The 24,459-nt window shown below is 44.3% G+C and overlaps 1 protein-coding gene across 1 annotated transcript in view; it reads right to left on the bottom strand.

The window, feature by feature from the left end:
• The window catches only part of LOC146863737 (uncharacterized), a 105,480-nt gene that overhangs the window by 5,551 nt on the left and 75,470 nt on the right, over positions 1-24,459 (bottom strand). Inside the window, exons 2-3 of the mRNA XM_085627897.1 lie at positions 23,139-23,223; positions 10,239-10,745 (exon numbers count right to left, since the gene is read on the bottom strand). Of these exons, the coding sequence (XP_085484023.1) occupies positions 10,239-10,745; positions 23,139-23,202 (571 nt within the window). The 5' untranslated portion in view covers positions 23,203-23,223. The remainder of the gene's footprint in view (positions 1-10,238; positions 10,746-23,138; positions 23,224-24,459) is intronic.

The raw sequence follows: 24,459 nt of genomic DNA, 5'->3' as shown, positions 1-24,459 counted from the left end.
CGGTATGCAATGCAGTGTAGCAAGTCTTAGCGCAAAATGCCTCCTTGCCTCCATTGTTTAGATGTGAGGGTATATCTTGCATTAAGAAAATAGTGCCACATTCCCACTCTGCCCCATTCGAATTCCACGGAATCTTGCAGAATTTTAATGAAATTCTGCAGAATCAAACTCTCAATTTCCACACACTACTTGTTCTTATAAGGAAAACAATTCAAATGACACTGCATCTCTGATTCATTTGAAACCCGCTGTAAATGATGTGTGCAGGGCAGCCGTCGAGGTGTTCTTGAGTGAACCCCATTCAGCGCTCTTGATTTTAGACCATACTTGTCATGGCCGAGCTGAACCTTTTCCTAAATGTATTTGTTGATTTTGAATGGATTCATAGGGAGCAAAACATAACCTGCAGAGACATGGGTGGTACATTTATGTAGTAAAGTGCCTCTTTTGACATGGTTAGACCCCCAGATCTCACCTACTGTCTGATGTGATTTCAAACTGAAAGTTCACTGGGTCCCTGCTAATCAGGCTCCCAGTGACAGATCCCTTTTCCCTAAGATGGTTCAAAGGCTGGCACACCGTATGTCTCTGCTGTAAGCCCCAGTAAATGGTACTCCTAGTACCCAGGGCATGGAGACAGAAGACGGCCCCCTATGGACCCTTCACCCAGACCAGGCGGCGCTTTTATCGCAGGCTGAATGTTCAGCTGCAGGACAAACTAAAGAGGTGACATGGCTCACATCCCTGTGTGTCATGCCACCCACACACGGCATAAGTAAATCACTCCTACTGCAGGCCTTCAACCCTAGGACAGAGTGCACTATATCCTATTTGAGGACAAATCAGCATGATCTGACATGTGCCTTAACATACAGTCTATTCTGGGTGTTGTTTCTGCCAGGGAAGACAAAGAATACATGGGCTGGATACACGTCAACACAAGCTTTCTACCTCCATGATGATTTCACTGATTTCTAAGATGTTTGGTACAAAGCGTCTTGACCTCATAAATCCTTACTGATGCCAGTATTGGATTTATTGATAAATTAACACAAGAGACTGTACTAGAGGGTCCCCTGAAACCTACCAAATACTGGTGTTGTCCCGGTCTAGTTTTAACCAGCCTGTCATCACCACAAATGTTTCTGGGCCCCTTGGTAGAGATCCAGACTTCTCCAGATCGAGAAACAATGCCCACTTTGGGTGTTGCTGGTCACAACTTTCGCCCTGCAGGATCTGCCTCAGCAGAAGTGAGACATGCCTGCTTTGAACCCTGCCCCAGCCATCTGCTGTTAGAAGCCGATGGTAACTCCCCTAGTCCTGCTCCACTTTTGATGGGTGGACTGACAGGGAAATTAAGTAAAGTAGCAGGTGGATCTACCTTCACACTGTACCACCCCTCAAGTGGGGTAGGAGAGGTAGACCCCACTTTTCTCTATCCGTCTTTTTGATAGTGGCCTATTAGGAGTCAGGGTATGCTGGCCCCCATGTGAGGTGAACACAAAGAGGATATAGGCACCCTACTGTTAGGCAGCTCATTAGCTACTTCCAGCCCTCCCCTAAAAATGCCCCTCAACTCAGTATTTAAGTGGCTCCCCAAGAACTTGACTTCAGATTCAATGGACTTAAAAAAGACAATAAAAGAAGACTGCCGGCGGGCAAGGAACTGAGCCCTGCTGCATAAGTAACCAGCACAAACCCAGCCAAATGAAACCAGACTCAACAACTGGGACCTGATCTTCTTCCTGAAGCCTGCATGGTCGCCAAAGAAACTGCAGATCTCCACAGACTTCGTAAATTGGCAAGAACCTCCCTTGGGCTAGCAGCTCTTGTCCCTGGCATCTGCCAGTAAAAAAACTGCCATGATAGAGGACCAGCACACACCATTTCAATGCGACTCAACACTGGTAAAGAAAAGCTGTGGCTTCCGAGGTCCATTGGTTTCCCAACCCAGAGGAATTGACCTCTGTACGCCTCCATAACCTTGGTGATGATGACCAATGCTGAAAGCAGCCCTGTACCTGAGAGCCTGTATCCTCTTGCCAGTGACTTTGACGGCATTTAGTAGCAACATTGGCATCACCGCCTACTCTATGATGGTCTGCTCTGCATCACACCTGTGGCCTGTCTGCTGCCTTTGAATTTCAAAACGCCTTGGTGGAGCCCTCCTTCCAGTGACTGTAAGGGCATCCAAGCAGCGGTCCTCTGCCATCCATATCTACACTAGCCACCCTGCAACAGCGAACGCCTGGTTGGGGGTGTTCAGCATCCACAGCTCTACAGTGACTTGATGCCGTTGACTGTAATGGTAACTGTGTTGGCAATCTACTTAACTCCATTCAAGCTATGCTCTTCCATAGCTTTCTCAGATGACCACAATTTTGGATATCTGATGGTATGGATCGCCGAGCGCCTAGATACTGAAATTACTGCATATTTTGATCTGCCCTGCATTTCTCTCCATAATTAAAAGACAACAAAGTATTTAATATGTATAACCGTATAACGTATGTTTCCTGTTTGAAGTCTTGCTTCTTACAAACATAGATAAAGAATCTGATTTTATACAAAATTAGTATTGAATGTATTCTTCAGTGTGTGTCCCATTTATTGCCTCCGTGAGTACAACAAATACTTAACACTGTCCTCTGATAAGAATAATTGGTCACCCACACTACCACAAAAAGAGAGTTAGTATTATCTGCTTGTTTCCTCTATCTTCCTCTCGGAATATCTCACACTCTCTAGATAGCGTACTTTATTTTACTAAACTGTACAGAGAGGTGGTATCTTACAATGGTGGATCAGCGATGGTGTACACAACTTTGCATTTTTTAGACTGCTATGTCAATGAGTGAACATACAAGTAATTCCCAAAGTTGCCTTTAGATAATCTTATTTTTTCAAACTCTATAAAATAAACTGCTAGGGCCTTGGTTAAGTCCCTGAAACAAACTTTTAGAAATTTACAAATCTGTACTTTAGTTAAGACAAATATAGCAGGCTGGCTTAGTATATGATGCTCACTTATGTAAGTGTAGCACCCTGCTCTAATCTAGGCAACCCTTATGGTGATTTTAGTGGTTTAGACAACCTTAGAAAGGCTCTTAAAGTGGTAGCTGTGGAGAACAGCTGTCAGGCTAAGTCTAGGAGGAGTGTAAAGCAGCTCAGTTCACCAGTATCTAACCTTTATTACAAACTAAGTGAAAAAGAACCACACAGTGTAGTTATAATAACAGATATTTATTACAGTCACTTACTAACATTCTACAATATTTCCTAGCCGGATGTATAATGACAAGGCACACAATACTTCAAAATAGAACAGTAAACAGCACCAATACACAGTGGTCCCCATGAGGATGTACCAATATAGTGGAATGCAAACCACAAGAGTAGCATAGGCGGGACCCAGGTGATGTAGCCGAGTTGGGGACCCAAAATACTATCCCAGTTGAGAATCTAATCACCCCACGACAGTCTTGTGTAAAGAACATACACAACCCCGTACTCAATACCTTTCAATGGGTACGTCGCAGTTGCAGTCTTGGAGAGCAAGGACCCTTCCCAGTGGACCCTAAAGACACCCCGTGGAGGACAGAAGTTTGAGAAATCACCCCACCCACGGATACCCTCAGAATCAAGATACCTACAACCACTGTTGGGCACAATCGAGGATTTCAGGAAAAGGCCACTGTTGCAGAAGGATGAAAGAGTCTGTTGGTACTCAGAGGCGGGTTTGTGTCAGAAAGTACCCGAAAGCAGAGGGGACAGAGTCTATGCCACTCTGGGGTGACCAGGAGGCACGGAAGATGAATGCCACTCAAGTTCAATAAAACAGGTCAGTTGATGAAGAGCTTCAAGTATGAATACACCAAATCAGTAGCTCTGCCCAAGACACTGAAGACAACAGAATCCATCAGTTTCAACCAATCACATTGGCGTGGGTCTGTTATAGCAGGAATAGACTTGTTGGCAGAACCTTTTGATGTGTCCGATTCTGTTGACACAAGTGCGGTTACAGTGAGATGAAGCGATAGATCAACACAGTGCACAGGAGTTCGGTTGTTTGGGGTACTATGAGGGATGTGGTCCACAACTTGATGAAAGAACAGCTAAGGCCTCGAGGGAATGCAGAACTACCACCTATATTGCTAAGCCTTTTGGAGTCCATGGGAACCCAAGTTCGGCAGGCCGGTCGATTGTGTTGCGGTGCCTGCGGATGCAAGGGAGTGACTCCTTCACTCCAACGGAGATTCCTTTGGATGTCTTTAGATGTCCCCAGGATGGAACCTGTATGGAACATGGACACTGATAATGCAGCGGGTTTGCAGGTCGACGAGGTCTGGAGTAGACAGAGGTCGATGTGAACAGTCAGCATGACTCGGTCAGGATGTCCAGATGGTCAAAGAAGTGGAGTTGCATCTGAATCGAATCCCATAACAAATCTAGGGTCCCGCCCACAGATAAGCCCTTAACTACCCTCAGGAAAGGGCTGGACAGTGGTGAGGATACTTCCATGTCCTTCGTACAGTTTCACACCAGATTGGGAGCCAATGGCTCCTTGAGCTGATTTGAACTGGAGCATGCAAGCAGAGCACCAAATGTGCCCTTTCAGCTGACTATGTGGTGCTGGCAAGTGCCCCCACCCTGGACTAATACAATGAATCATGTCTGGGAGGTGGTTACACCTCCCTCTGACAGGTAACCTATTGTCCTACCTTCTCCTGCACGGGCGTGGCCCAGCAATTTAAGGAGGAAGCACAGCAACTGGGGTGCTGATTAGCAGGATCCATGTCAGACTAGTCAGAAAAACAGTAGAACATCAGCAAAAAGTTGGGGTAACGATGAAAGTAGATACTTCTTTCCTACAAAAAAGTATTTTAGTAATTTTTTGCACATCTCTAAAAAGGTCAGAACTGTAGTGAAAAAATGCCTGAAACTAGTAACCAGGGTCAGGAGGTCGACCTGACCCCTTACGTGGACCTGAACAATGTAGAACCATCTGCAAGCTCTACTGTATCAGAATGGGCAAAAGTCCCAAGACCAAATATCTCAAACAACTGATATCTCAGTTTGAGAAAGATCACCCAAATGTGGTAACCCAGTCTGAGGATGATGGCATTATCACTGATAATGATACTGAGAGTGAATGTGAACCATACCCTTCAAAAACAGCTGAGGTTCCCTTAGAAGAGGACCTCTAGTTACAAAGATTGGCCAAGAGACTGAGTTTATAAAACCAGCTCTTTGGAATCAAAAGATGAAGGAAACAAATGGGCCAATGACCTGTCTCTGGTGGCAGCATACAAGTAAATAGGGGGAGAGCGATAAATATTTTAACCTAAAACTCCCCAAAGGAGCTGACCTCTCATATCCAGATGGTGATGACATAGGGCTTTTGATTTACCACTGAAGAGTATAGAATAAGTTTCTGGGAGTCTTGAACAACTCAGTGTCAGTCCTGGGTTGAATTTGTGAACTTTTCAGTAAAAACACTAGATGGTTGGTTACATGTATAAACGTGAAAGACTACAAAGGACTTTACTATTCATTTATGAAGGAGCATTTTTCAGTAATTGTTACAATGAGAAGTTACACCAGCATCTGCTTAGACCTAGGATGACTTTCTCCTCTAGAGTTGGGGAAAAAGGCAGGCCACCGTTTCAAAACTAGGGTGATTAGAACTACCACTGGTGGGGTGACCAAAAGAAAGAGTCCCAAAAGCCTCCCCATCCCAGGGAAAGAGGATAATCCTAAAATCAAAGAGTCTTGGTAAGTTCTCAAAAACTCTGTTCAGAAGGGTAGGCCATGCGACTCTTCACAGCCAAAGGGTGTACCAGGTGAAGAAGTGGGATCCCAAGAAGGCTTTATGTCAGAACCTTTGGTCTTAGGGCACCAAACTGGAGACCCTGGCTGAAAAAACATGAACAATGCCTCTAGTCTCCCTGAAGTAAAAGCAGAGGTCAGTCTCCAGATAGGATATCAGGAAGTCCCTGACCATGTCAGAGAGCTCACTGACGTGACTCTCATGGGGGGTGTGGACTTAACCACATGAGCTGTCTGGCCCAATAACATGCAAAAATACAGACAGTATCCTTTTGTTAATGGGGTTAGGGTGGCCAGATTGAGAGACACAGGTGCTAGTGTCCCCATCCTGACTCAGAATCTAGTGTCCCCTTATCAGTACATACCTGAAAGGTCCTATCCAGTCACTAACATTGATAATGTGATAACATACCATCCCATGGCAATTGTGTTCTTTGACTGGGGTTTGTTGCTGGTAAGCAATAGGTGGCAATCTCTCTGACACTCCCAGTTAAATGTTTTCTTAGTAATGATTTAGAGACCTTATCATGATCTGAGACTGAACTAAGGATCCATGACAGAATCCTTGGAATCACATACTGGGCATGTGCAAAAACCTGAGCACAGAGAAGAGATTAGAGTGAAAAATAGGTGTTGGTGTCTGGAAGAATGGCCCAGCCCTCCAAGAGAAAAAGGCAGGAAGACTTGGGAGCCAGTTTCTGAACAGACATCTGACCTCTCTACTCAGGGAGAAGCCACAGGAATTGGAGCCTTACCAAACCAAGCTCTTGGGCCCAAGGGACCCCTCTGGGGAAGATCTGAGCCATGGGAAAAGGACTGGTCCCACTCTTGAAAGCCTGCCACAGCAGGCTGCTGCACAGGAAAGTGGTGATGTCATTGGGGCCCACAAAACCTGGTGAGAGAGAAGGGGACCCTTTACACTGAGGCCTGAGACCCACAGCCCGGTGCCATTTGGCAAGTGGTAGTGCCTCAGATGTTTAGGGAGTTCCTTCTCATGTTGGTCTTTCCATATTGTACTAGCTAGACACCTTGGTCAGACCAAAACATAGAGTAGCCTTGCCAGCCACTTTTACTGACCAGAGATGCACCAGAAGGTGAAGGAGTTCTGCAACTCCTGCCCTATATGTCAAGCCAGTGTAAAGACAGGTAGGCACCCAAAGGCCCCATTAATCCCACTCCCAGTGGTTAGTGTTCCCTTTGAAAGGGTAGGGATTGATATTATTGATCCTCTTGAATCTCCCATAGCATCAGGGAATCAATATATTCTGGTGGTAGTGGATCATGCCATCACAGACTAACACTGCCGCTGCGGTGGCTAGAGCCCTCATTGGTGTCTTTACCAGGGTGGGATTCCCTAAGGAGATGGTGTCAGACAAAGATACCAACTTCATGTCTGGTTACTTAAAACACATGTGGAAGGAATATGGCATGACTTATAAGTTCACCACCCCCTACCACCCACAGTGTAATGACCTTGTTGGAAAATTCATCAAGACCATGTAAGTTATGCTTGGTTGACTCCCTGAAAAGCTCAGAAGGAGATAGGATGTTTTACTGCCATGCCTACTTTTTTTCCTACAGGGAAGTGCAACAGAAAGGAGTGGGCTTCTTTCTTTTCACACTTCTGTTAGGTTATCCTGTTTGGGAACCATTTTGCCATGTGAAGGAAGGATGGGAAAAGGCTCTCATCAAACCCAAACAGGACATAGTAGACAATGTACTCCACCTCTGCTCTCAGATGGCTGAATACATGGAAAAAGCAAACCAAAAGCTTGAGGCCACACAGGAGTTCCAGAGCGATGGTATAACCAAAAGGCTGATATGGTGGAGTTCCAGCCAAGGCAGGAGGTATGGGTGTTAGAACTTTTAGCACCAAGTGCCCTCCAAGATGAGATACGTGGAGTGGGGCCTATCACATCCTAGAAAGAAAAGGGGAGGTCACCTACTTGGTAGACCTTGGCTCTTGCAGGAACCCCAGGAGGGTCATCCACATGAATCGCCTTAAACCCTATTATAACAGGGCATATTTGACCATGCTCATGGTTGCAGATGAGGATCAAGAAGCAGAGAATTAACCTCTCCCTGACCTCCTGTCCAACACCGCACAAAATGGGTTAGTATAAGGAGTAGTCCTGTCAGACACCCTCACTGCCCATCAGCAGAATGATTGCAGGCAAGTACTAAATCAGTTTGCTGAGCTCTTCTCTTTGACCCTTGATCAGACTAGCTGATGTACCCATGACGTGGGCACTGGTGAGAGCCTACCTGTAAAATAATAAAATTAAATTAAGGGCAGTAATGAGAAAGAGAGCATCATAATTGAGGTCATAGAGCCACCTGAGAGCCCCTGGGCCAGTTCAGTTATCCTGTTCCCCAAATCTTATATCCAAGGTGGTAAGAAAGAAATGAGGTTCTGTGTGGACTCTATAGGTCTCAATGCTGTGTCCAAGATGATACACAACCAATTCCTAAGGTGACAAATTAATTGACAGGTTGGGCGTGGCCAAATAACTTTGACCTCACATTAGGGTACTGGCAGATAGACCTGACTCCAGGAGCAAAAGAGAAATCTGCTTTTTCATCCCCAGATGGGTGTTACCAGTTTACTGTAATGCCATTTGGACTGATAAATGCACCTGCCACTTTTCAGGGGCTGGTGAACAAAGTGATGGCTGGCTTAGAATCCCAGAGTGCAACCTATCTTGACGGTATTGCTGTCTTTAGCACCACCTGCCCAAATCACCTAATTCACCTAAAAAAAGTATTGGTGGCTCTGTGAAAAAGCAGGCCTTACTATCAAGGCAAGTCAGTGCCAGATAGGGCAGGGGGAGGTTATATACCTGGGTCACCTTGTTGATGGAGGCCAGGTTCAACTCTTACAGCCCAAGGTCCAGTGTATTCTGGATTGGGTAGCTCCAACAAGTCAGACTTAAGTTGGGACCTTCCTTGGCTCAATTAGGTACTACTGGAGGTTTGTGAAGGATTATGTCATGATGGTGGCACTCTCACAGACCTGGCCTACAAAATAATGGCCAAAAAGGTAAACTGGACATTGAGCTCTCAAATGTCTTTTGACGCTCTGAAGAAACAATGTTCTGTACCTTTGCAGCATAGTGCAAGGGTGCCTGCATTCTAGGTAGGATTTTTGGGTGCCAAAAGGGTAACCTTCCTGCCCTAAAACAATCCTTAGAGGTGCTTTCGTCTTTCTATGTGTGCGGGAAAGTACAGCACAACTAAAACAGAAACAGCAAAGAGAAATAAATACATGTTTTCCTCGTCAAACCTCACTTGGGAAAGTGGAACATTCTGATGCAATCCCAGGTTTACTGACCTTAAAGAATATGTGTCATAGCTGAACCCATGGAATGCCTTTTCAATTCATAGTAATGCAAGGCACTGATTGAAGTTTAGCCATACAAAGCCACTCAAGTTGGGTTTGCATAGCTTGCTAAATCCACATTAAAAGCTTGTGTTGCCTTCCATCACCGTGGACCTTGATGTTTTTCTGCAGATATGTCTGGAGAGATGGTGTGTGTCCACTATGTGTGTGTGTGTGTTTTTCTGTGCGTGGATATGTGTTTTGTGAGTTATGTCTTTCTGGATGAGCCTCTTTATATGTATATATGTGTGTGAGCATGGTGAGTTTCTGTGAATATGTCTTCCAGAATGATGTACTTGTCTATGTGAATGTGTGTGCTAGAAACCATGGCCCAGATTTGCACACATTTTGCATTTAGTTTGTGTTACTTTTCAAACATAGACCCAAATCAAATTCCAGGATGGCATTTATAAATCAACACAAATGCTGTTTTGGGATATAACCAAAAGTGACTCAATGCAGTACATCACTTTTACTTGCATTCATTTATATCAAAGGAATGTTCAATTGATAGTGCATGGGCATTACTGTGCATCCACCCATGGATTATGAAGCAAATTTATATCTATCAAGATTTGTATACATGGACTTACAGCTCCCTGAGGCTGGCATAATGAGAAAACTATTTTTATGTTTCTTTCTCTCTGCATGTGTGCTGCATTCTTTCAGCACCAATAAACAGAGGAAATTGAATTAAAGCCTAGCTTATGTGCAGGAAGGAAATTCTTTCTGCACATAACTATCCAGCCCACCAGTCACTTACCCTTGGGGCCTTCTTTGATGCATGGGTGCAGGATTTACACCAGCACATGTAAAAAGCATTATTGTGCCAATCCTTTATAGATATGGCACAGTACAGCTCTTACCAGATTACACAAAATAGCGCAGCAACTTTTTTTGCTGCCCTGTCTTGCATAAATTCTTTCTAAATCTGGCCCTAGTTGTTTACCTGTGTTTTGTAGGGACTATGTGATATGAATGTGGGTTATTTCTTTTATGACATTCAATAGGAGCCAAGATTAATAAATACCTAAAAATGGTCCAGCGAAAGGGATAAATAGCATGCCAATGCCCTTGTTCCTGTCTGCCTCTGCAGCCTGCTTTGCTTGATATGCTCTATTTACAGCATCATGTGCCATCTTGACAGCATTTTGTTCTGCTTGTAGTTGTTGTCTGGCGAGGGACTCCTGCCCTTCCTGTCTAGAGAGTTGGTCTTTAAGACCTTGTTCCTCAACTTGTAGAACCTTCTGTTCATCATTCAGATGGTTTATCTTGTTTAGGTGATTTTCCAGATCAGCACTCAATGCTTTCACTTGTGCCAGGGCTGACTGCTCCGCCTTTGACATACTTTTGTGGGACGACTCTAGGAGCTGGCGAACATTTTGAATGACTTGTGGAATGTCGGTGGTGGTCAGCAATGTTTCAGCAACAGACGACAATGAATTTAAGCCCTCCTCAAAGGGCGGCAGAACAGCCTGTTCATAACTCTCTTTTGTAACAGGAATGGCACCCAGAATGTCAAGCAGAAACATTGTACCTTAAAGGAGAGCAGAAAAGAATAAAGGTTAGAGATCAGGAGGAGGCAGTTACGTTATCCACTATTTTTTAATAGGAAGGATGTTAGAAATAAAAAAAGGGACTAATTATTTTTAAATTAACAAAGCTAAGACATTTTGGGCTTTGAGAAAAGTCTGGGCAAAGCACTACCCTACGTTCGCGTAGTTTGTGAAGTTTGCGCTACTTCACACTACGCAAATTGCACGTAGCACAGTGCAAACACGCGTAGCGTAGCGTAGTACAGCGGTAATTTTTTGCTTGCTCGCGGTCCTCAATGTCAACTTTGCGACCGCGAGCAAGCAAAATGACATCCCAGCGAGACTTTTTCCTCGTTCGCGATCAGCAACATCAAGTTGCCGATTGCGAGCGTGGAAAATCAACCTCCCTGGGAGCTTCTCAACGCGGGGAGGTCAGGTTTCTCATTGCGAGTGGTTGCGTATGCTCGCGACCGGTCGCAATGAGAAACTACCAGTCTGCGGTGAGAAAGCTGCCGCTTGAGTAGAAATCTACTCGAGCGGCAGAAAACGACCGCTTGCACCGTGCAAGATGCAGTTTGCACTAATTGCACAGTGTGGACAAGTATCCGGCACTGTGCAATCAGTGCGAACAGCATCTTGCACAGTGCACTACGCGTAGCTACACGTAGCGCTACTTTGCAAACTACGCCAAGGGTTACTTTGAAACAGTGCTGAAAATGGAGGGAAGCAATCTGGATCCTGCATCTGGCAGCAATTGCAAGCCAGATCCGGTTACCCCCACTGAAATGCACCAACTTTGTTCTGATGCCAACACCAAGGCACTCTCAGCAGATCGGCACCTTTTGTGCTTTTCTTTCAGAGCATTAACCAGCAGGAGATGAGGAGGGCCTCTTGATTTCAATTCCAGCTAGCCCCGCATTAATGCCTCAAGTAAGAGGTCAATTGCAAAAACAACAGTTGATGGAAAGAATGCAGAACAATGTCATACATTCATCCCAGTACAGAGATCTGGGCCTAAATCCATCGTTTTTTTGCTCACCATGCCGTTCCAGTTTGAACCCAGTCATATGCAAACCAGTCTTGACCCTGTGCCCCATGGGAACAGTCCAGCCCGAACTGCCAAGCCAGGTCCTTCCTGGACTGGATCCAAGCATCCTAGGACCGGTTTCGGGGTTTCACCCCTCTTCAGCCAGGATAGCTTGATTCCAGTGGCATGGAGAGCAAGGGACCCACGTCTGGGCATACCCTTCCCACTCGGGGTGACAAATGCATAAACAACAGTTGATAGACAGAATGCAGAACTGTGTCATACATTCACCCCAGTTCAGAGTTCTGGGCCTAAATCAATCGTTTTTTTGCTCACCATGCGTTCCAGTTTGAAACCAGCCATATGCAAATCAGCCTTGACCCTGTGCCCCATGGGAACAGTCAAGCCCGAACTGCCAAGCCAGGTCCTCCCTGGACTGGAACCAAGCATCCTAGGACCGGTTTCAGGGTTTCACCCTTCTTCAGCCAGGATAGCTTGATTCCAGTGGCATGGAGAGCAAGGGACCCACGTTTGGGCATACCCTTCCCACAGGGGGTGACAAATGCAAAAACAACAGTTGATGGACAGAATGCAGAACGATGTCATACATTCACCCCAGTACAGAGAGTTGGGCCTAAATCCATCGTGTTTTTGCTCACCATGCCGTTCCAGTTTGAACCCAGCCATATGCAAATCAGTCTTGACCCTGTGCCCCATGGGAACAGTCCAGCCAGAACTGCCAAGCCAGGTCCTCCCTGGACTGGAACCAAGCATCCTAGGACCGGTTTCGGGGTTTCACCCCTCTTCAGCCAGGATAGCTTGATTCCAGTGGCATGGAGAGCAAGGGACCCACGTCTGGGCATACCCTTCCCACTCGGGGTGACAAATGCAAAAACAACAGTTGATGGACAGAATGCAGAACAATGTCATACATTCACCCCAGTACAGACATCTGGGCCTAAATCCATCGTTTTTTTGCTCACCATGCCATTCCAGTTTGAATCCAGCCATATGCAAATCAGTCTTGACCCTGTGCTCACTACGCCGCTGGAGTCAAGCAATCCTGGCTGAAGAGGGGTGAAACCCCAAAACCGGTCCTAGCATGCTTGATTCCGGTCCAGGGAACACATGGTTTGGCAGTTTGGGCTGGACTGTTCCCATGAGGCACAGGGTCAAGACTGATTTGCATATGGCCATGTCTGAACTGGGGTGGTGTAGTGAGCAAAATATCGATGGATTAAACCCAGATCTGTGACTGGGGGTTAATGTTTTGCCAATGTGCAACATTCCGTCCATCATCTTGTGTGTTTTGCTGTTCGCCCTATGTGGGAAGGGAATTCCCAGACGTGGGTCCCGTGCTCACTACGCCGCTGGAGTCAAGCTATCCTGGCTGAAGAGGGGTGAAACCCCAAAACCAGTCCTAGGATGCTTGATTCCAGTCCAGGGAAGACATGGTTTGGCAGTTTGAGCTGGACTGTTCCCATGAGGCACAGGGTCAAGACTGATTTGCATATGGCCATGTCTGAACTGGGGTGGCGTAGTGAGCCAAATATCGATGGATTAAACCCAGATCTGTGACTGGGGGTGAATGTTTTGCCAATATGCAACATTCCGTCCATCATCTTGTGTGTTTTGCTGTTCGCCCTATGTGGGAAGCGTATGCCTAGACGTGGGTCCCGTGCTCACTACGCCACTGGAGTCAAGCTATCCTGTCTGAAGAGGGGTGAAAACCCGAAACTGGTCCTAGGATGCTTGATTCGGGTCCAGGGAAGACATGGTTTGGCAGTTCGGGCTGGACTGTTCCCATGAGGCACAGGGTCAAGACTGATTTGCATATGGCCATGTCTGAACTGGGGTGGCGTAATGAGCAAAATATCGATGGATTAAACCCAGATCTGTGACTGGGGGTGAATGTTTTGCCAATGTGCAACATTCCTTCCATCATCTTGTGAGTTTTTCAATTAAGAGGTCAGCACAACTTGTTTGAGTCTTAGGGAAAAATATGTGTAAAGCATTTTTACAGTCAGAAATATAAAATTGGGACCTTTGTGACAGCAAATAACAAGTTACTGAATCGTAATTTGTGTTTTCAATTCAGTATTTGGAAGGGGTGTGTTTAAAGGCATCCCTTCGAAATATGGAATCTAAATGTGATGGATGAATGTTTTACGACTGAATTACAACCACAAATCATTCATATTTACTAACTCCTTAAAGGCAAACCATTTGCGAACCCCTTACCCATTGAAAATGGAAAAAATATGTTTAAGTTCTTAAAAATAAATCTGCAATTTTTTTTTTCTTCTTTTAAACGCATCCTATTTTTCGTTAAGATGAACGGGCTGCATTTAAAAAAAAATGTTTTATTGAAAAGCAATCACAGACATGGTGGTCTGTTGACCCTAGCAGACCACCATCCCTGTGATGGCCACGATTCCTAATAGGATTCTAATTGTGACCTACTTCTTTAATATGTATGTGGTAGGTCCTTTTGGGACTCACTAGGAATCACTAATAAACTCAAAGGAGTTTCATACATAAGGAATACCAATTTCCTAATTGAGATTTGGAGGAATTGCAATTAGGAAAAAAATAATCCTAGTATTGATACATCTGCCCATAATTCTTGGCTTTAATGTCTTTAACATCTCAATGTCAGGAAGCAAACACAATCAGCTACTCGTTTCACAGATAATCACGATATATACTGTGATTTGGAGGCAGGTTTTGAGTTTTCTAGGTTTGGTATGAACAGTTATGCATGCACTTTGAGACTGTCAGATAAAACTATGAAGGCGGCATGATTTGCATTGTCTAAGCTTAATATTAAAGTTTTGGATGCCGTGTAAAGATGTCAGCTAAAAATGTACTACTACATTTTTATAACTCTCCAGAGGAATTCACGTTAGCAACATTGGAATAACAAAACATTGAGAAAAAACAGGAAGTCTCTAAAGTTATGATTTCCTATTTAAATGTAGCTCCTAGATGCCAGTCCAAAAAATCAATAACTGATGGAACTTGTGTCACATCAGAGTTTGTGCTACAGAGTCAGTAACCTGCTAAGCTATGTGCATACAATGCAAATCTGTGACCTGTATACTAAATGATGTTTGTTTCAGCAGGTTCAATAATTGTTTATTCAATTTTGTGATGAGTCAAAGTGGTGATCAGACTGTATACTGATTTTACCAACAATGGCATTAAACACCAGATATATGTTATTAATTTCATGACACATAACATGCATGGGACACAAACGGTATCATCAGCAGATGCATTAATCTCATATGCTATTTTAAAATGGAGCAAGTTTCCAACAATTAAATAAGCCTGAGCAGATTAACTATCACATTTGTCTTTTTTGACAATTTCTTTGTGACAGAGTTTTAAAAAAAAGATGCAGACAATGACATTCAGATACATACGCTTGTGATTCAGCACCCTATGCGCCAGTCCTTCACCCCCAATTTGTAAGTGCACACAGTGGATATTTTCTTGTTCAAAATCATTCAATATCATAACCATTGCATCACTGGAAGAGACATCACATGATCTTTGCCCTGATGAAAACAGTACTGTAAATCATGACAAGACACAGGATCCTAATCAGAGAAAATCACCTATTGGTTCTAACTACAATATTATCTTGTAATCTATCAGCATGACCTATGAGCACTGTAACCAACATTCACATCAGAAACACACCTCATCATTTCCACACTTTAGCAGTGTATCATGTTCAGTTAGTAACTCCAGCAAAACTTGTGATACACCAATTTCAGGAAACTGTACTGCTTTTAGAGACTTTGTGGTATATTTTCTTTTTGTCAGGAGATTTGTTTGATCCCCTTAACCATATGACTATATAGATTCCCAAAAGCAGGAGGATAAGAGAATGAATTAGTAGGCTGATGCATCTAGTAACAACTATAGGCTATGTCCTAAATAAATCATTTTTATGTGAATGACTCTAGGAGTCAAAGTGTGAAATTATAAGTACAGCCTCACCCATCTACATGTAAGCTCTCAAATATCAAAATATTGTATATTACTCAGTTTGTTGTCCTGATCACATGGGGGTGTCTCTTTAGTCTCAAATTCTAAACCAAAGCTTGTTTCAAATAATTGTGTGCTTAATCGCAATAAAATGAAAATATATTCAATACACTTGTAGAGTACTCTCCATACGGAGGATTGTAACAAGTTCTGTGGACTATCTCTAGCTGTATAGATAGAAGTCCTAGATCATTGCTTCTTCATGTTCTGTATTGCAATTCCTGATATTCAGTCATGTTCAGGCATAGTGTTATAGTCACTGATTGAGATGGGGAATGGTACCACATGAAGTGAGCGTTTGGAGTGCTTATTAAAGAGTTGGTATCCGCTCCACTGTTTGACACAGTTTCCACCTCATCTGCATCCTCATCTAACGCCTACACAACATTGCTTTGGATCTGCTCCTTTCCGACTGGAAGAACACAATCAGTCAGCCTGGCACTGTTCACTCTAGATGCCTGAAAACTCATCTGCAGAGTTCCGCAAGAATTCTCCCTGAGCCCAAATCCCCTACAATGCATACATGATCCCTTGAGCCAGCATCATCTGCTCTCATGACATCAATGTCCTTTCCTACACTGACAACACACAACTCATGCTCTCTCTCACAGGCAATACTACCAATACCCTAATCAAGTTCAATGCCTGATTGACTGCTATTGCCCAGTGGACGAAGACCAGCTGACTGAAGCTTAACAAAGCCAAGGCCAAAATTGTGATCTTTGGGAACATCACTTCACCATGAGACTCCACCTGGTGGCCAACAGAACTAAGACTGAATGGCAACCATCACTACCACCCAGGATTAGAACCTCAGAATTGTCATCAACATCAAACTCAACATAACTACCATCATCTTCTCAAGCTTCATACCATGAAGATGCTGAGGAAGATTTTCAAATGGGTCCCAATCAGCACCATGCATGGGAGGATTATGAGGAATTCTATGAACTCCGCAAAGTGACAAAAAAACTATGTGGAGTTCTTCAAGTGGCGGAGTGATCGTGTACTGTCGTTCGCGCTGATCTTCCTGCTGCTCGAGTAGAAATCCTACCTGAGCTGCAGCTTGTGCTCTCCAAGTTACCATTGGGAAGAGCGAGCGGGGAAAATACTCCCCTGAAGTACGTGGAGCTGAGTTTTCTGCAAGCCATGAGCTCCCCAGAGCGTGGAGTGCAGAAAACTCTGCAAACTCCGCAAACAGAATGCAGTTCAGACATAATCATCACCCAGATAACCATCTTGTACACCCTTGTCATAAGCAAGCTGGACAAGGCAACAACATCTATGATAAGATCAACAAAAATCTCACCTGAATGCTGCAGACCATTCAGAACTCCCTGGCCAGAATCACTCTCAATCTCACATGACACACTCATATCACACCCGAAGAAACTCCACCAGCATCCCATACACAAGCAAGCACAATACAAACTCCTCATCCACACTTTTATGGCACTATGTAACACTTGCCCAGCATACTTTAACAATGACAACTACTTTCACAAATCTTTCAGACACCACCACTTGTCCAGACTCTTACGTACAGACATATAATGTGTATAGAAAAACAGATCTGGTGGTTGAGCCTTCTCCCACATCACTCCTTGAATTCCACTAGGCTCTAGGTTTAGCTAGACACAAACCTGCACAATGTCAAGATACCCTCCCAGGTGATAGTGCACTCTACAAATGTGCATAACATAACATAACCTTCCGATTTTGGTTGACAACTGTGTTAAAAATTTGAATTGCTGGAGCAGGGCTACTTTGCCACCTTACTCAGTGGTCTTTGCTTATCATGGGAATTTAAGCTGGAAATAATATAGTATTTCTATTGTTCACTAAAATTAACCCTTTCTGTGCGCCGGATGGCCGGGAGCCATCCGACATCACAGTGGGCATGTGCGGAGGACGGCTCCCACCTGTCGTAGCACCCACCCACAGGGGAAGCACTGGTGCTCCCCCCGTGGGCCGCCCATCTACATGCCCCCACTGGGGAAGGCAGGGGAAGCCCTTCCCCTGCCTCCCCCGCCCCTCCCTCCACAACATCAAAGACGTCGCGCTGACATCATTAGTTGTTTCCCAACGCGCTGGAAGCCAATGCTTCCAGCATGCTGGAGAGAAGAGGAGGTGTGTTTCTCCTTGGGGGAGGGTGGTATTTAAACAAAAGAGGCATCAGGGGAAAAGAAAGGTTTTTCCTTTGCCCTGATGGCTAATTAGAATGCAGTCAACAAATAGGGTGTCGCAGAGTCGCCTGACCTACTTCCAATTGCTCGCTGGAGTGTTCCTTCAGCCTAGCCACTCTCACTACCAAGGCCCGATATGGGCAATACTATCTAGCAACATGAAGTCATCAGGAATGGTGAGGAGAGGGCAGTTGGTCTGCTGCACTGAGAGCAAAAAATATACAATTGATGAATGGAGGATGAAGCAGGGGAGCCCCTTGGAAGGAGACACCCCATCAGACACACGTTGATTCAAGTAGCACCCAAGCAAATTTGGGCACCAGGAGGGCATGGTGCATGTTGATATGAGTCACACCAGACAGTTCCGATCACACACAAAGAAGAGTCGCACTATCAGTACATCCCTGGAAGTGAGACACAACATCTGGGGAGCATTGATGCGGGTTGCACCAGACATCTCTGGTAACACACACAAAGGTGAAAGTCTAGTAGGGCCGCATGAGGTAGAATAAGGCACTAAAACAGGTATGCCTTCACCTCCGTGGGTTGAATCCTATGAATTGGACACCGCATGCAATGAGCATGATGCTTGGTTACCACACAAGAGAGATGCTGCACAATTTACGAAGCAGGCTACGCTGAAGACCGTAACTGGTGAATCTGCTCACCACCAACAAGACTCTTATGCATGTTTAGGTCCCCATGATCAATTAACCACACACCTTAGTTGCAGTCACAACTTCGGGGGCTCCACACAAGGCAGTCTGACCTCCAGACACAATTCTTAGTGGCAAGCTCATGCCGCACCACTAGTTGGGATCCAGCAGACAAAGAGGGCACTTAAGATGGCACCGCTCTCCAGTTGTCATAATTAGATGGTGTGGGTTCCTTGTGGGAAATCTCTGATGTCCCCGAGACAAAACAGGGGGCAAGCCAACAAGCACTCTGAGAGCACACTTCAGGGTGACACAATGTAATCAGTTCAGGCGAGCCACTATTCAGGAAAGGTACACAGCCCCTTCCAAAGGCAGTAATCATCTTTGTGTACAACAGAGTCCTCTGGAAGTGTACAACAAGCAGTTCCCCTTTCTCCGGTCCCATGTGGGTAGTTCAGGGGGTTTCCCTTTGCAATGAGGCTGTGGAATGCAAATCTTAATCTTCAGTAGGGCCATACACTGGCTCACAGAGGCCAAGTATCAAAACCTATCCCTGCAATCTATCCAGCCAGATCTCAAATTGCAGAGGTCTGTCATTCTAGTTGCATGCCCACTGTTTGTAGCTGTCCCTGGGGAATGCACAAATGACAAATTCACCTTTATTAGAGGAGAGGGTTTGTCATTGTGAATCCTCTGATAGAAAACATTATGAGGCTACTCCACCACAATACTTTGTTGCAGCCTGAGGTCATTTCAACCATTCCCTGTGTTAAATTATGGAAAGAACAAACCTCATAGGTAGTGAAAACACACATGGGTATTCTTCACTACCTGTGCAGGAAACACATGTGTACCTACCCTTCCTTTTGTCTTCCACTCACTTCACCCCTTAAGACTTTCCCCAGAGGTGCTCTAGTGGTAGTTAAAGTTCCCCTCAGGATTGGCCAGTGGTTTAAAAATGCTAATCAGAGCATAAGTGCAATAGCGCAATGGGGGAGGACGAATATTGGGGAATCCCGCCATGCCAGTCTCCCTTTGCAAAGTCCTGGTCCCCACTGGCCATGCAGATCATGACCCTAACACTAAACAACTCAATTAGGGCCTGCAATGGTCAGATGCCCTCTGATATCCCCTCAAAGTGCACCTTTAATAAGAGAGATCAAGAATCACGATTGGATTATGTTATGGTGGAGACATGCCTATGGTCAAAGGTTGTTGACTTTGAGGTGATATCAAGGGCAGACAGCGACCATAATGCATTGAGGTTGAGGATGGACTTCCCATGCCCAAGGGCTAATGAGAATGAAGTTGCCCCAGATATGGTAGATGGGTTGATAACCACCAATAATAGACGCAGGGTCAAGTGAGGGAAACTGGTGGCTTCTCAAGATGCACTATCTAAATTATATAGTGCAATTTTACCACTCCTTATGAAGGCCAGTGATATAATGGTTCAGCCCTTGGCACTAGATTTTCCTGGAAACATGTTGACCGTGCATCAGGATTTGGTAGACTGTCTTTTGCAATTCTTTAACCCGCTTAGCCTTAGCAGGAAGAGTAGGGTGCCTGTATCTTCCTGGTATAATGTCTCTTGCAGGAAGGTAAAAACGAAGCTCATGGGGGCTGTAAAAGATGGGAGAGACAAACCAAAAATCCGCTCTTTAAGGTTATTATATAAAGAAACAATGAATCATGCTAAGAAAGAGTGGGACTTGGAAAGATGGTCAAATCTCTCCTCCTCCCTAGACATGAAAGACGCACGTAGATTCTGGGCAATAGTCAGTACGGGGTCAGGTGAGCCCAGATCTGCGATTGAACCCAACATTGAGGCAGGGGTCTGGGAACTCCATTTCAAGACCTTATATGCAGCAGCTACTGGCTTAGACAGCATACAGTTATACACTCTGCCAGTTGCTGAGTTTGATGAACTGGAATTTACACCAGAGGAGGTTTACATTGCCATAGGGAAATTGGCTACGGGAAAAGCTCCCGGCTTAGATAAACTCCCTGGCGACCTTTTTAGGGATCAGCCAAAGATTTGGGATCCTTACCTCTGTACCCTATTTAACGCAATCCTGGGAGGCATGGAAAAACACCATGTCATCACCACTTCCTAACATGTGTAAGAAGGGCACACACACACACTTTCACACTGCATTTAAAGTGGGAAAGTTCCCAGAGCCCCACGGCCACTAAAAGAGAATCAGCAAAACCCCAGTGGTGTCCCATGGGAAGAGACGCCCTACTAGTGTGTGGAAACCCACGTATGAGTTTCTTCACTACCTGGGCATGGAATGTGTACCTGCCCTGTATTTAGCTTGCCAATTGCTCCGCCCTCAGGGCTTCCCCTATAGTTGCTCTAGTGGCAGTGGAAGGACCACTTAGGGGTGGCAAGCAAGTTAGAAATACCACTCTGAGCCTAAGCACAACTGCTCACCCACAAAGACAGGTCTACAACATATTTGAAAGGCAGTTCTTGTGGGTGGCAAAATCAGTGCTCTGGCCTACTAGTAGCCAATGCAGAACCTACCCTGGGTATGTGGTATAGCTTTTTTACTGTGTACTCACAGTACCTAAACCAATCAGGTAAGCACCCCTTCCTAGCATGCATAGGAAGAGCATGCACACTTTCACACTGCAATACAGTGGGAAAGTGTCCAAAGTCCCAAGGCCATGAAAAGAGAATCAGCAAGAAACAGGAGAAAAAAAAGCTAAAAGGCTAGGGAAATCCCCTGAAATGGGCCATGTCCAACAGCAATAATTGTAATCTCTCATGTTTAGACAATGCAGTGCATCAACATTGCTTACTGTGCTCTTTTGCAACAATTCTTTGGAAAAATGGCCCTAAATCTTATTCAATTCGATTCAGTTAGATGTATTTTGATAACAAGCTCATAAAAGCAAGTTAGCAATATAAACAAAGTTAAAATTAATGATATATAAAGCATTATACCACACTAATGTTGAAATATGATATAATAGTCATGTACAAAAATAAGTGGCACATTATACATTAAAAATCCAATGTAAATACATTTAAAATATTAAAAATATTTGAACATTTATATAAACTCATAGCATTCGATTGGTGTTCAGTCACTGTCTGATGGGCCAAATCCGTCCCAAAAACTTGCCTACAGAACATGCAATCGGGAGACTGCAATCAGTTATTAAAATTCTCATTGCTACAATATTACCTCTAGTCCACAAAAGTCCACATGCAGGTGAAAGCCATTTCCTTCAGGGATTTAAATAAACTGGACACACAAGCAAGATATGTGAAAGGGATTCCTCACTAGATGGACAATGAAGGCATTTGTTGTCTCTATCAGTATTCCAGTTTTTAGTAAAAGATTTAATTGGGGGAAATTTCTCCAGTGAGTAAATCAGCACTGTGTACAATTATACTCTGGGTAAATGTCATCTCAGGGTATATGGTCTATGAATTAAAAATAATACATAAGGAAATGCAAGGATGGTACAACTTTCCAGGTGCATTACTAGTTCAAGCAGAGGAAGTCATCTTATGAGCTTGTGACGCAGTGCAGGGCAGCAAGTCACCTTGCTGCACTACACTGTGAAATGCAAATGGTGGGAAAGTGCTCTATTTAAGGCAATATGGTGAATTATTGTGCTTTCCCTTGCCCCCTCTTGGCAGACTAGTACCAATGCAGGCACCCTTGCACCATGGTGCAAGGGGGCCTGTGTTGCATGCAGGATTGTTTGGGCGCAGGAAGGGACACCTTAATGTTGATAAACAATCCAGGGAGGCAGATGTATCAATCTATGTTTGCTGCAAAATGCTGCACACATAGAAAGAGAAAGAAACAATGGGAAATAGATATATTTCTTCTCGTTACGGGGTGTAAGATTTTGGCACATCCCCAGGTTTGAAAGTGAAAATCTGAGGATGCATCAAAATCCATGGTAGTTGCATGGGAACACCCATGCAATGCCCATGGAAGGCCCACCCAGGGCAGTGTAACGCAAAGCAGCAATTTGCACTGTGTTGCGTTACTCTAGATTTCTGTAGCCACTCAGGTCCACAAAAAGTGGCCTTGAGTGGTTTCAAACGTATGACTTTTAGGGTTGCCTCACACATGTACCATGTTGCATGGTGCAAACGTGACACAACCCTCTAAAAAATAAGCCCCATGTATATTGATATATTTAAACAGTGAATTTGCCACTGACAATTTTTCAACTCTTATATTTGTTCAAATTTGTTCAAAGATTGAATAAATCATTTTAGCATAAACAAATGCATGAATGCCATTTATAATGGCTGCACAAGAGAAAATGAGTGGTTGGGTGGAGCTTTGCAAAGGTCCTTGATGCATAGGGATGGACTGTCTATCTTACTTCTCCATATAATATGATTAATGACCTGGTATTTAATCCCTCTGGTGAGAATTTATAGTGTACTAATGCACATTTGTGTGAAATATGTCATGTGAGTTCACTAACCTGTGATCACGGTTAGAAGAAAGGAACAGAGTCGAGTGGAATCCATGCCTCTGCTGTGTTTCATCAGCTGGAGAAATCGCAACTCCTGAAAAAAATAAAAAAAAATATTTTCAATGAAGTCAAAGATTCAAGCAGTGGCATCTTAGAGGTAAGTTACTATTTATATATGACAACTTCTTTGTTTACCACAATGAGCAATGTATATATTTTTATATCATTTGCATTAGGATGGTGCTATTTCAATGCCAATTGTCAATGGGTTATATATTTCTGGTAATCTCTCTTTTTTTGCAGAACATTTAACCAAGCATGAAGCAGAAATAATTTTCTTTATGTATAAGAAACTGTCTTACCGTTTTTCAAAAAACACCAATGTTTGTAGTATTTCTTTTATGTTCACTGATCACATGGTTGTCACAAAGCATATTTTAAAAAAATGGTGGGCTCTGCCTGGCTATCTGTGAGCAAGGAAGTTCTCGTCCGAAACGCGTCAGATTTGAAGCCCCAATAAAAATAACAACAGTGCCTAATTCGCAGGATTTGTGTTGTCTCTGTTCGCCACATACACTGCGGAAGTGCAGACATTGCCTGAGGCAATCTCTGCACTTCTGCATATATAAATATATAGTAGGTAGATATAATTAGGACCTATTTTCCATAGGAAATCCACAACATTCTATTTGGAAGAACGTTGGCGCCGATTGACGAATCTTCGCGAAATTTTCCAAACTTTTGGGCAGCTCCGGCCCGCTCCTATCCTGAAAATTTCACGATGATTTGTCAAGCGGCGGCCGAGAAAAAAGGGGGTCCCAAAACGCATTTTCACCATGCATTTTCCCATAGGACCTGTTGACACACCTACAGCCCGAACTGCTGAACGGAATTACACTAAATTATGGCAAAGAGGTAGTCCTCAGTTCAGACTCGTGCTTTTTGCTTAAATGGTGTAAATCCGTTCAGTAGTTCCTGAGAAAATTAGAGTTAAAAAGATAGATATATCTATGGCCTCGGAGGATCCGCGCACCCTCCCCGCACCCAGCGCACACCCCGCCGTGCACGAGCTGTATTCTAATTGGCTGTCAACACTCCAGATCATGAAGTGTTGGCAGCCATCTTGTGCCTTGGTAGAACCGAGGCACAAGAAACCTAAATAACAATCACGAAAAACGCGACAAGGGGGTAGGGTAGAAACACCCTAACTACCTAGGCCTGCTCAGGGGGTGCCAAAAGGACCCAAAATTCGGCCGAAAATAACAAAAAAATTCAGCGCGGCCTCCCGCGGTAAATATTCTAATTTGCCCCCGGGGTCCAAATCCTGGGG

This window comes from Triturus cristatus, chromosome 2_1, assembly GCF_964204655.1.
Source record: "Triturus cristatus chromosome 2_1, aTriCri1.1, whole genome shotgun sequence".
Classification (NCBI taxonomy): domain Eukaryota; kingdom Metazoa; phylum Chordata; class Amphibia; order Caudata; family Salamandridae; genus Triturus; species Triturus cristatus.
This window is presented reverse-complemented; position numbering and strand designations above follow the sequence as displayed.